The sequence below is a fragment of the Meleagris gallopavo genome, chromosome Z (assembly GCF_000146605.3).
Source record: "Meleagris gallopavo isolate NT-WF06-2002-E0010 breed Aviagen turkey brand Nicholas breeding stock chromosome Z, Turkey_5.1, whole genome shotgun sequence".
Classification (NCBI taxonomy): domain Eukaryota; kingdom Metazoa; phylum Chordata; class Aves; order Galliformes; family Phasianidae; genus Meleagris; species Meleagris gallopavo.
The window spans coordinates 21,862,545-21,875,867 of NC_015041.2; the positions used below are offsets into that span (position 1 = coordinate 21,862,545).

General features: G+C 36.0%; 1 protein-coding gene across 1 annotated transcript in view; it reads left to right on the forward strand.

Annotated features, from left to right (window-relative positions):
• Nucleotides 1–5: 5 nt before the first annotated feature.
• WDR41 (WD repeat domain 41) overlaps nt 6–13,323 on the forward strand; it is a gene marked incomplete at its 5' end in the record, with an annotated part of 21,522 nt that continues 8,204 nt past the window's right edge. The window contains 8 exons of the mRNA XM_019610194.2: nt 6–29; nt 3,253–3,368; nt 7,679–7,727; nt 8,622–8,753; nt 9,112–9,174; nt 9,681–9,792; nt 11,181–11,243; nt 12,379–12,555. Of these exons, the coding sequence (XP_019465739.1) occupies nt 6–29; nt 3,253–3,368; nt 7,679–7,727; nt 8,622–8,753; nt 9,112–9,174; nt 9,681–9,792; nt 11,181–11,243; nt 12,379–12,555 (736 nt within the window). The remainder of the gene's footprint in view (nt 30–3,252; nt 3,369–7,678; nt 7,728–8,621; nt 8,754–9,111; nt 9,175–9,680; nt 9,793–11,180; nt 11,244–12,378; nt 12,556–13,323) is intronic.

Below are 13,323 nucleotides of genomic sequence, written 5' to 3' on the forward strand. Positions count from 1 at the left end.
GCGGCCGGGAGCCGCAGGGCCTGGCGGAGGTACGGCGTGGCCGAGTAGGGCCGTTGGTGGGGAGAAATCTCCCTTCAGCCCCGCGGGAGGAAGCAGTGGGGCGTGCTGCGCCGCGCCGCGCGGGGTGTCTGTGAGCCGGCCGTGCGCGTTCCGTGCTGCGCTGCGGGGTGGCGCTGTGAGCCCCGCGCCGGGGGCGCGCCCAGAGATAAGGCGCGCGGCGGGCGGTGACGGTGTTGACATGGCCGGTGTGTGGGCTGGTTCTGTGTTGTGCTGTGTGAGGGTGGCGCTGACGGCATTGCCTCGTCCCGAGGAATGCTGCACCGAGCCTGTGTTTAACAGGAATTAGCAACGCTGCTGCAGGGATTTTCACTCTGAATGCTTTCGTAACGCAGACAGGCACGAGGAAATCATTCTTCAGCTGCTGTGCGTGAGCAAGCCGTGACAACATCTCGTTTTGTTTCTAATGTCAGTGGCAGTGCCACTGACCTGTGTCATCAGTCCAGTCCTCACTTATACTGCGGTTGTATTCAGCAGGTTTGTGTTCAGGGCGGGAGTTGGTAAAGGCAGTGCTGAAATGGAGTAGGCGGCTCCCCTGCTGTTTGCTGCTCTCCGGAGTTTTGAGCTACTTTCAAGGCACGCCGTATCTTAACAAGGTGTAAGTGTGGTCGAGTTCTCCCATGCTGCCTTTCTTGGCTTTCATAAGCATGATTCATGGGACTTTTCTCCCACTGCTGATATCAGTGTTCATTCCACGTGCCGTGTGATGGTATTTTCCCTCAGTGGAAAACTGACAAATAAGTACACATAAAGATGATTTCTGAAGATTATTTTCTGCTTTGCACTGTGTTGTGCTACAGACAATGTGAAGATGATCTTCATAAGCATTAATTCTCTTTGTACTCCAACAGCATAGATGAGGAAGTCCGTAACAGTCAGTAGGCTTTGGGCTGGTTGCGTTTGGTTTGTTGCTGTGGCTTCAGTCGGTCACAAAGAGGCAGAAGCACTAGAGTCTGAGAGAATAGTGAAAACCTCTGGCAAAGGTTTTTAATTTTAAATTCGGGAAATATGAATTTCTATTTAGCCATTCCATTCTTTCAGTTTCACAGTATGTGATTTAGACTTGAGCTCCTGAATTTCTTATGTTTATGGCCGCAGTATGTGCTTGATAGTCCATATAAACTGTTTTATTGTGCTCCGGAGTACAGGGTAACTACAGAAGAATCTCTATATCCTTTTGTATCCAGTTTTGTTAGATTGCTTTTGAACATCTCACCTTTAAGTGCTTCTAATCTCAGGGATTATCAAAAAGTTGTGAAGCTGTGTTGAATGTTATTATTGCAGTGATGGTTATAGGCCCTGCATAAAAATGTGTAAGTTGGGAATGGATTCCATTAGGGTCGGCATCTAATCTTCTCTTGTAAAAACTTGGTGTTGCTACAGGAGGGTTCAGTTAACAATTAGTTTACATCAAGCAGACTTCTTTAGAGAAAGAATGCAAGTATAATCTAACACTTGAGAAGATACTGGTGAAGATCTGAAGCAAGAATGGCTTGCAGTATGACACAACTGGAGGAAAAATTTGTTTTTTTGGTTGTTGTTGTTGTTCTCTATATCACATTGCAGCACTGTACCTTTCAGTATTCGTGGGCAATCTTAGGTGAAGCGGAAGTAAGAAAAAATGAAATTAGGCAGGTTCAAAGGAAGTATCACTGTGTTATCCTGAAGAAGAAGTGAAGACAGAATATAGAATTAGGATGTTAGTGTTACAAGTCCTGGCTTTTTCAAAGCAGTGGTGCAATTGTTTTGTGAATATATGTTTCTGTTATTTAATAAAAGAACTGGACTCTTTTCACTACAGTACTGCTTATGTCGTCAGCTCAATGCTACTGAGATATTTTAGGATTTTTAAAATGCTAGTTTTTTTTTTTTTTTTTTTTTTTTTTTAAGTAAATATTTTGATTTGCTTTTCATGGCCGAATTGTTAGTTTTCATATTTCTCTGACTTTTCTCTATACCTCTGAGGACTATACTTCCATTGTTTTAAATGGGAACTGCTATTCTCACATAATTGCATAAAATGAGGAACAGTTGCTTCATGAAATGCATCAGATACCACAAAACCAAGATAAAATTGCAAGAACTAGCATTTTGACAACCTCTTCATTTTAAATATAACACAGATTTCCTTCCCTTTTTATTAATTTTGTTGTTCTTAACTTGTGAAGTACCAACACAGAAATAATGGAAAATAATTGGTTGTTCCTGCAAGAAAATATTGATGTTTCTGAGGATGTTTGTCTCATGTAGGTTTATCTCTCACTTATGCTATAGCGTTCGGTAATTACAGTTTTACAGTGTAGTTTCTGTGATACCTTTAAAGAATAGATGGTCCTAGAGGTAATAAAGTTAGGAAGTGGAAGAATTTTGTCACTGAGTTACTGCTTAGCAATTTGTATGTCCTTGGCATTTTTAAAATTTATGCCAAAAAGCAAATTGTTCCGTAATGCTGAGGACTGTAAGCACAAAGAAATTGCCTTCTATTGAACAAACTGATGACTGACATTAGCAGAACTGTCCTATTCAACGCTGCAGTGCTTATACAATGTTTTGTTGACCCTGCCGGGTGATCAGCTTGCTCTGAGTGATTTGTAGTGCTTTTAATTGTCTTGACGTAATTGTAGATGCTGTTCTATGAAGTGATTAATCGTCCTCCATGTTTTTTTTTAAGCTGTTGGCTTTAGTATTTTGTGAATAGAGTTCAGTGGATGAGACATATAAATATAGATACATCATTGAAGGTGTTGTCTTATATATAACTTCAAAATTGAATGATAGGTGAAATATATATGGGAGATGCAGAAACCTCTCAGGAGGGTATGTAATTTAAAGAAAAACTAAAGGTATGGTGTATGTAGCTGGCTCCATATGGTAGCTGGAGGCTGAACTGGCTTTTTGTCTTGATAGATCAGTGAATAAAGCAGTACAAAATGTTTTTCAAGCAGAATATGCTCTATTTTGATTTAAAATACATTCTCCAGAAGGATATTATTTACTTGAAGTGATAAGAAATGAGCCTTTCTGGCTATCTTAATTAAAGTTAAGTTATTATTTCAGAAAATTAATTTAACTTCAGATATAACTGTACGTTTCCACATGAGGCTATAAATAGATTGTTAAATGTTATAATTACTTTCATCAGGTTTTTGTGTCAGCACAAAATAAATCTGTTTTTTTTTTTTTAATGAATTTTAGAAATCATCAGTACAGACCATCGGTGAAGAGCAAGTACAAAATCCTTACACTGAACTCCTTGTGTTGAAAGGTCATCAAGATATAGTACGTTTTCTTGTACAAATAGATGATTACAGGTATGAAATTGCGTCATAAGTTGTTCTATAGTGTTCTTGGGAATGCTTCAGATAATAGTTTTGAAAATGTAGAAATGTTTTCAGTTCTCTGTTTTTGCTGGGGAAGGGTGGGGAAAAGACTGGTTTTAAAAAGACATGGGGTGTACTCTTGTTTTATTATGTTTTTCCATTGTTTGTCTTTTAATGAAAAAAGAATGGTGAAGAAGTTATTTTCATTTCTCAAGCTCTTTTATTTGAAAGAAACACCTTTAGCTAATTGAGCCCATAGTTTTCTGGGCTGAACTTTCCCTTCTGTATATGCATACACATGCCTTCTCCTGAAACGTTACAGACTAGTGCTTCCTTTTTTTTTCCTGAGTAGTCTGATGTGTTCTGTGTTCTTGATTTGAGTTTATTTGTTACATTTCAGCATTTGGTTCCACAAATGACCGTGCATCTCTTACAGAGTCCCTCAATGTAGTAATTGAACGGTATATTCTCAGTGATACTGAATGTTGCTATTCCTGAGTCAAAAGCAATGCATCTGTTGTCCTTTGTTCTGAAATGCCAGTGCTTAATTCACTTGACCTGCAACTGAAGCAACTGAAATTCTCAAATCTTGAAGTGTTCAGAAGTTTAGTTCTATGCGTAACGACTACTGAAATTTGAAAAGGGGCTAATCGCTATATTATATATTTACTCCAAATTCCTGTTTTCAATTTGCTGTAATTACTTGATATCTTACAGTTCCATTATCTCTCTTACACAGTTTTAACTTTGTGGATTTTTTAATGTATTTCCCGATATCTTTGTTCTGTTCTTATTTTTTTTGTAACTAGTTAAATTCCAAGGAAGATGTCATCTAAAAAAAAAATCTGATTATGAAGCAAAGATGAGGTCACTAGCTTTACCTTTATCTCTTTGGAAGTGTGACTAGGAGAATGAAATACGGTTCTTTTTTCTTAGTGTAAAATTAACCTTGCATGCTCTCTCATTTAACCTAATCATTAAACAGAGGAATTAATTAACCGCCTTAGAATAAAGTTGTGAAGCTTTTAATCAATTGTAACCAGAATGACTCTTACCTGTCTTGAAGAATTAAATAGAAAACTCTCAGAACTAGTTATGTTACATAATAGTTAGGAGTCTATTTGCTGAGGAGTATTTATTGTCTTCTATGGGTTGTGTACAGATGAATATCTCTGACCTACCGTTCAGTACAATACACAAACAGAAACCAAGCTCTTACCTACACTTTATCTTCATAGTGTTAAACAGGCGTTTTGTGAAGAAATATTGTAATTAATAATATATTAATAATATACTTGCAAGGTACGTCTTTTCCCCTTAATTCATTTTTTCCCCAATAACTTCATTTATGTTCTGTAGGGAAGTATTGGTGATAGGTGGACGCTTGGACTAGATGATCTTGGAGATCAGTTCCAACCTTGGTGATCCTGTGACTCCAAGATGTAGAATATATATATATATATATATATATATTTCACTTTGTGTAAGATTTTTAGTTTTCATTCTTAATTTGCAACTGTTTAGCAGAAAATTTCATTCATTTCCACGACAATTTCATTACACAATTTGACCAGAAGTAAAATTCATTTAAAACTAGAAGATTGTGATTTGTTTTTCCTCACTCCTTTCCCTTCCTTTTCAGAAAAGTTATAAAAATAAATTTTTTTCAAGTTACATTTTTCTTAAAACATACACTGAATAAAATGCCAGACTGTTCTTAGTTTTCAGGCACTTTCTGAGGTAAAGAAATCTTTTATCATTTGGGCACCATTTTATGGTAGTAGGTAAATTACTGGAGTTAAACTAATGGTAACCAGCGTAAAACTATAGCCTGGTTGGCTCCATGGAAGATAGATTGTGAAATAGCATCTGGATGAGGAGTAAGTTACATAGGTGGTTAATATTCTGAGAGTTTGGGAAGTTTGATAGTCACCTCACTGAACAGTAATTCAAGGGTTTTATTTATGAAGAATATTGTAGTTTCTGGGTTGTTAAACAGCTGATAATATTTTTCACTTGATTCTTTTCAGTAAAATTAGTATTGTTACTCAGCTTCTGAAATGTTTTTATTTAGTTTCTGCTGCTATTCCATTGTGTGCTTTTTGTCAACTGTTGTAAGCCAAGTTTCACGCTTCAGATCTTTAGATAATATCATCTTATTGAGAATTTTGCAGAAGGATTTTCTTGTTTTCTCAGTGGCTCAGCTAAAACCAGTGAGTGGAAAATTTTCTCAGATTGGTTTTTGAAGATACTAAATAAATCCTGTATAAATGTAACAGAAAGCTGTTTCTTTTCTTTTTTTTTCTTTCCCCTTTTATCTTGTATTTTTTTGATCATGAAGTAAGGGTTGTATTGATTGGGAGATTGCTAAAGAAGGCTAAGACTCAGCAAGTGTCTTCCAAAAAATGAGTGAGATAAAATTGCATGTAATACTCTAGCATTTGACACATTAAACTAAAGAGATTTCTTAACACATTTTAAGAATAGCTTTCTTTGTTGCTTGTTTGACCATTCCTTACTCCTTCAGGAAGCAGATGCGTTTACAGAGGATGGTGATCATGACTGGAAAAGAATCAGGTCACCTGCAAAACTTCACCTTGGTGAACAGGATGTACTTGTAGAGTCAGCTACCCTCCAGTGTACCTCTTTGCTTAAACAGAAATCCTGGTTAGATGTTGAAGAGGAAAAAGTACAGAAGAGCACTGCATTAAACTTCTGTGCTGATAAATCGTGCTCAAAACTTCCTTCAGACACCAGTTTCTTTCTCAGGTTTTTGTAAAGCAGCACACAGTTCCAATGTTAGTTGAGAAGCAACTGGAATTTAAAGGGATCATGCTGAAATGTGAGAGTCTGATTAAGTTCTTGACCTTGTGGCAAAACAGTGCGTAATTCAGCTAAAAGTACACTAAAGATGAGATATTACTGTTATTAAGGGCACGCATGGAAGATTTTTTTTCACTATATTCTTTTTAAAGAAGATGTGTGATTGGATGTAATATAACAAAAGATACAAAAAAAGTGTATTTAGCCATTTTTCTTACTGTAACAGGAAAAAAAAAAGAGGGCATTTGAAAATAATTGGGGCTGAGGGAGTACAGCTTTCTGCCAGAAGACTTACTTTGTTAGCAGGTTTCACAGGCAATGTAACTACAAAGTAAGAGTTCAAAAGAAAGGATTTCTATGTAATTAATGAAAACATTCATGTCTGGCAATAGAAAAAAAAACACAGAAGTGATATAAATTTTCTTCACTATTTTCTTGCACATAAGTAGATATTTTAGTTCATCGAACATAGAATGGCTTGAGTTGGAAGAGATCTTAAGGCCATCAAGTTCCAATGCTCTGCCATGGGCAGGGCTGCCACCCTCCAGCTCACGCTGCCCTGGGCCTCATCCAACCTGACATTAAGAGCCTCCAGGGATGGGACACCACAGCTTTTCTGGGCAGCCTGTTCCTGTGCCTCACCACACTGTAAAAAATTTCCTCCACATATCTAATCTAAATCTCCCCAGTTTAAAACCGATCCCCCTTGTCCTATCATTATCTTTCCATGTAAAAAGCCTGCATCCTTCCTGTTTAGATGCTCCTTTTAAATACTAGAAGACCGTGGTGAAGTGTCCCTGGAGCTTTCTCCAAGCTAAACAAGCCCAGTTCCCTCTGCATTTTGTAATAAGAGTTGTTCAGTCATTTTCATGGCCCTCCTCTGGAACTGACCCAAGAAGTCCACATCCCTCCTCAGCTGGAGGACCCAGGTTTGTACACAGTACTGCAGATGGGGCCTCACAAGGGCAGAGTAGAAGGGGACAATTGCTTCTCTCTCCCTGCTGGCACCTTAAATACAGACCTTCTGGGAGGTTTTTTAAGCTACATGCAAGTACCAATAAATACTGGGCTCCTCTACTCCGGTGCTGAACTCAGATGAGTGGTTTCTAACTTGTTTGATGTCGTGCAGTCAATTGGCTCTGACTGATAATATTTGGCTTTAGGGTGTGAGGTTATTCTGTATATAACATCTTTCATCAAATTTTCAAACAGCAAAAGAATTGGTTCTGCAATGTGGGCTTCTGTTTATAACAGCATTTATTGGAATTCTCTAGCTTTGTTCTTTGTTGGCAAACACCTATTTAAATGTACTGACTTCAGGACTTCAATTTGAAAACTAATTGAGATTTATGGATATTTATTTATTCCTTAGATCAAAATCAAGAGTCTGATATTTCAGATATTTTTTTATGTATAATTTTACTTCTGTTCCGTTATATTATGATACATTTAAGGTTTCACTTTGTATTTCTTATCAGGTTTGCATCTGCAGGAGATGACGGAATCATTTTTCTGTGGAATGCTCAGGTTTGCTCTTTTTTAGTGTGTGTGGGGGTAGCTGATTTGTTTCAGAGGGGGTAAGCATTACGGAGAGCTGTTTGAAATGTCTGCTAGCATAAAACAATTGCTGCGTTCATTTGTATCAGAAATACTATTTGAGAGTGTAGAAGTGGAGTTTGTCAAATCTCAGTTTTAAAAGAAGAACTAGGAAAATAAAAGTTGTGTTGTGGACATAAGAAAAAAAACAATTTTTAGAAGTTAAAATGTTTTGTGGTGGCATAATGATTTTACACATATTGGGAAATTATATGTTGATGTGAAAAGCAGAAGTGAATATGAACTTACGACTAATTCTTCTTTTAATATATGCTTAGTGCTTGCTGAAAACACTAAGCTGCTAACTGTGGACTCTATGATTATATAGCAAGATCCCAGTATTTATCTCTTTAAGGATATCTTAATAGCTCTGTTTGCAATAACTGCATTAAAACTGATGAGACTAAACGGAGAGCTAATGCAAAACTTTATTGGAAAAACACCAATCGGTGATAGTTAAATTCTTCACTCAGTGCCAAAGCAAGGCCTTGCTTGCTGTGATAAAAATTTCATTATAATTTTTGAAAATCTTCTGAAGTAAAGTAATTATTCTGGAAATTGTTCTCTGTAAATGTGAAAACCACTGTATTTGCTATGTAGTACTCTTCATGTATGTACTTAATATGTTATTTAACTTAAGTTTAACAAGGTAAGATCTTGGAAAGTGTTGGAGGTCTAGTGAAGAGAAACATAAATAATTTTGGAAATTGAGATTTTAGACTCTTAGGAATTTTTGTTTTCAAAAGTACTTTGGTACGTATGTCATGTATTACAATAGATTTAATCCAAGTTTTACCCTTAATTTTCCCTTTTCTTATTTTTCAGAGTGGAGAGAAACTTTTTGAACTTCATGGTCACACACACAAGATTACAGCTATAGCACCGTTTTTTTCATCAGATGCTTCTGACGAAAACAGTCATTTGATTTTAACAGCGTCAGCTGATAGAACAGTTATTGTATCCTTAGATCTGGAGAGGTTTTGAACTTCTTTTTTTTTTTGTATTATGTTTTTACTGGAAGCATTTACAGAGGCTACATGTTGTTTGAATTTATTGGCTGGTTATATGCAGTATGTATAGTTGGATCAAACTAGGATTTTCTTCTTGTCATTGCTCACAATTAGATGTAATCCTTACTATGAAAATGAATCTTAATGATAGGCAATTATTAGTATGTCATTTTGGTCTTTTGAAAAGACAGTCCGAAGCTATAATACTGAGTTTCTGCATATCTATGTCCCAAACTCCCCTTTAGTTATAAACACAGCAGTTATAATAAATATATAACATCAGTTTCCTTAATGAATTAAGTCAGGTTTGGGACTGCACTACTGGCAGACAGGTGCAAAAAGTGTCATGTTTCCATTCTACTGTAAAGGTAAGCTGAGGAAACCCTAAGTCTGCCTGTCTTTTTGTGCACAGTAATCTTTTCTGTATGGGTCTTCCTATGGGGAGGTGTATTTAAATGAACAACAGGGTAATTTTAGAAGATGTAACCCTTTAACAGTGACTGCTTGAGAACTGTTCTTAAGAAGTTCTTAATTTCTTTCTGGAACTTTGAATTCCTCAGTTTTGTTTTTGAAAGGCTATAGATTAAGGGTGATTTTATAACTCTGTTTTGTTATTGCATTGGAAAAGGCAATCTGCAATCAAACTATTTTTGAATGTTAATTGAAAATATCATTAGAGATCAGATCTTGTGTTGTTGATAGAATAAATGTAACATATAGTATGTAATTAATTCTGTATTTCTCAAGAATCTGACATTTAGTAGTGTATTTCATAGTACTTACAGGTTCATCTAGCTAAAGCTCACGATCACTTTAGTGAAAAATTCCCTGCAGAACTTTTGCAGGGGACATATATCTGATTTTTGTTCTACAGTGTTTGACAGTCCTTCAAAGACTGGATGTATGGTTGTCTGGAGGGAGTGATCTATGTGTTTGGAACCGAAAATTAGATCTCTTGTGTAAGACCAGTCATCTTACTGATGCAGGTAAAAATGTAAATGACTCATTATAGCAGTTAAAGTGCAAGTAAAATGGATCTGTATAATGATGCAAAACCAACTTGGCAAATTCTCTTTAATTTTAATGATAACATTATGTATTAGAGCCACTTTTAAAAAATGTCAAACTTAATCATTTCAAAATTAAGACTGCTTTTAGTCTCCTGTGCTGTGTGAATTTTAGAGTATGTCAAACCACAGTAAGTATAATACTTTACAGTTACTCTAAATATTTTGCAAGAACTGTATTCCAATTGATTTGAAATCTTAGAAGGCTGTACCCTCTATTGCTGACTCACATGTATTTGCTGTAATGCGGGCCAGATCCTTTCACTTCCTCTTATTATTTCTATTTAGAACTTAATGGTATTAGTAGTAGAGTAGTAAAATTTCTTTTTATTATTAAGAATCAGTGATTTTTTTTTTTTTGTGGAATGTTGAGATCAGATTATATTTACTGTATTTCTATCAAAACCTCAATGTCAGTCATGCTTTTCTTTTAATAAACTTATATTATCTAGCTGTGCAAAGAAAATAGTTACACATTATTGCTATGCTTTACAAAGATAGCTCTGAAGCTGTTAATCAAATTCAGAGCTAAAACCAATATTTTCCTTATTTTTGTCATATAATGTAATAGTCATAAGTAAAACCCTTCTGAATCTTTGAGAATACCAGTATTTCTTTAGGTTTGATGCAAGCTATCCTACCAAATAGCAGTTCTAATTGGTGTTTGTAGTTGGTAGCATAGAGTGCTATTTACACTTTTGTATGTAGGGTTGACCAATGGAATGTGCTGCATTGACTCTCCTGATCCCTTGCTTCCTTTTTGGGGGAAGAAAGAGACTGTTTTATTCTTTAAGGAATTTTTCCATATAAATGTGACAACACAGGTTGGGGGATGTCTATGTGGAACAAGGGCAGGATAACAGTAAGCTGGACGTCTTCTCTTATGCAGTGTTTTGCTTTGGCTGGCTCTGCTTAATATTTTAATTTAACATATATTGTGGCAATATCAGTATCTAATAACTTCAACAACTCGTATTTAAAGTCCTAGTAATTACCACAGTGTCCTTTATGTTGTCCAGCATTAGGACATATACATCTTAGCCCTACTTAAAATAAAAAGATGATTTGTAGGAACTTTAGCTCCTATCTCAAGTTCAGTGCTAAGAATTCTGCTGGTTTTTGAACCAAACTCTACCTCCATCTGAAATAATCTGTTCACTTCTGTTGCAGTTTTACTTTGGCTTCGTGCAGTATGATTTTGTTTTGCTAGTAATTTGCACAGAAAATTATGAAAAACATTACTGAAAAGGATTTGTCAGTTAACTGTGTTTTCTTTCGATCAATAATATTTCCTTTATTTTTCAAAGGGATTAGTGCTTTGGTTGAATTGCCTAAAAATTGTGTTGCGGCTGCTGTTGGCAAAGAGCTAAGTGAGTATTCTGGATTTCTGTTAGGTCTTTGTATCCTCTGTCATTGCTTATCAGAGATACCTGTACACAGAACATTGCTGGAGTTGTATAGGAAAAGTGAAAGGTACTAAGGTGTAATTAGCAACTTTCCTATGTCATCTCCTTTCATTAAGATGAAAATTTCATTGAGAAATGGTCAAAACTTTTCTGCATTCTTTTACTATTATGCCACTTGTCCAGATCTGATTGTGGATATCTGCATTTGTCCTTCTGGTCTGGAACTTGTTTTCATACCTGTTCAATGCCTAGGAACTCCATCCTAAGATACAGAGTGCAGTATTGCTAATAAAACAATATCCAAAGCTGCAAGGAGATGATGTTGGCATATTTGAACCTCACTTAGACAGGCTTTTCTATGTATGCAAACTGTAAATCATTTGCTAGCTGTTTGTGGGGAGCCTTTTAGAAGTGTTTTATGAAACTACTGAAATGCCAAAATGTAGAAAAAGTTTCAGGAGATAAAGTGTACAAAGAGTCCAAAAAACAGATTTTGCCCGATATTATTAAATATACTTGGATGAAAAAAAAAAAAAAACATCTAATAATGTGATCAAAGAGTTTGGAGCAAACTAGAAATAGTCTTGTGTTTAGACTTGGGTATACAGAATAAACTTCCATCTGAAGTTCTGTCAGTTCTGACATTCTGAAATTCCAAGACTGACTGAAAGGAAGTCTTAATTCTTGGAGATTTTGATTGCGTTATTACAGAGAATTACATCCTTTGAGACAGTGATTGTTTTTTACCTTACTTATCAATACAGATGTTTAATACTTTCCACTTCTGCTTTGTACAACTTCTAATGTTGATCATTGAGTTCTCTAAATTTCAAAGTTACTAGGTCGAAATCTCGATCCCTACAGCTGTAATAGGAGACATTAATAATAACACTCTAATAAATTATTCACATTTTTGTCTTATGAGGAAAGCAGTTAAAGAGATGATCATAAATGGCAGTGCGCATCTTGCACTGTCTCACTTTTAATGTGCTTAAATTTGTGTCTGTCTGAATATGATCTATTTTATTTGAGCATATCTATATTTTATTCTGACAAATGATAAAGCTTATTTAGTCAGTTTCTCTCATTATCTTGGAAGTCATTTTTAGGTTGATTGGTTCCAGTGATAAGTCCAAAGATTGGAATATCCTTGAAGTAAAACGCCTTGTCGATCATCAGGATAACATCTTGTCATTGGTCAGTATCAATGGTAAGTGGGGTTTTGGTGGAATATTTCAACTGCACGCTTCTTGTTGGGAACAAACTTGTAACTGGAGTGAAGCTTTATAACTAGTAGGTGATCCTTTCTGTGGTAGCTGTGAAGGCAGTGAAATGTGAAATGAAACCAGTTAGGTTTATGATGTAGAAAAGGCTTAGGGGGGTACAGATGTGGGCCTGCACTTAAATGCATTATTTAGAGGCTCTAGAAGATGATCCAATCTCTGTTGCTTATTTTGACTGGACCAAGGGACTGCCTGAAATTCTGCCGAGGTAAAGACTGCATTACCCTTCTGCTTTATTGTCTTACCTGTCTCTTTGAGTTCCCTCTGAGCCCAGGACAAGTTATTCCCATTGTGATAGAGTGTATATTTGTACTCTGGCTAATATGTGCCAGCCAGATTGGCACAAAGGGCCTATTGAGCAGAGATGGAGGGAATAAAACTTGGATTCTCTGGTGGTTGTTTCTGGGTTAGTGATGTACCTACTTATCAAATGAATAAGAGGCTTTTTCATGTAAGCAACATATGAACTTCAAATACTTGTAAATACTTTCAGTGATGGTCTCTGCCTATGTCATACTGTGCTTTGCAGCAAGTGAATGTCCTCTTTGCTAGATCTGATTTTACAAGAGAGAGCTCATCTCCTTTCGATTGTCTCAGCTATTCTAAGTAATCAAACAAAAATTTTCTCAAGGGGGAGAGGATTTTGTTCAGTCAGTCAGTTATGCTAACATAAGCTTTTTTTGTTGTGTAGGGCTATAACCTTGTTTGAAATGGATGGGTTTGTTTGTTTGTTTTAAAATAATATGATTTCAATGTGATTT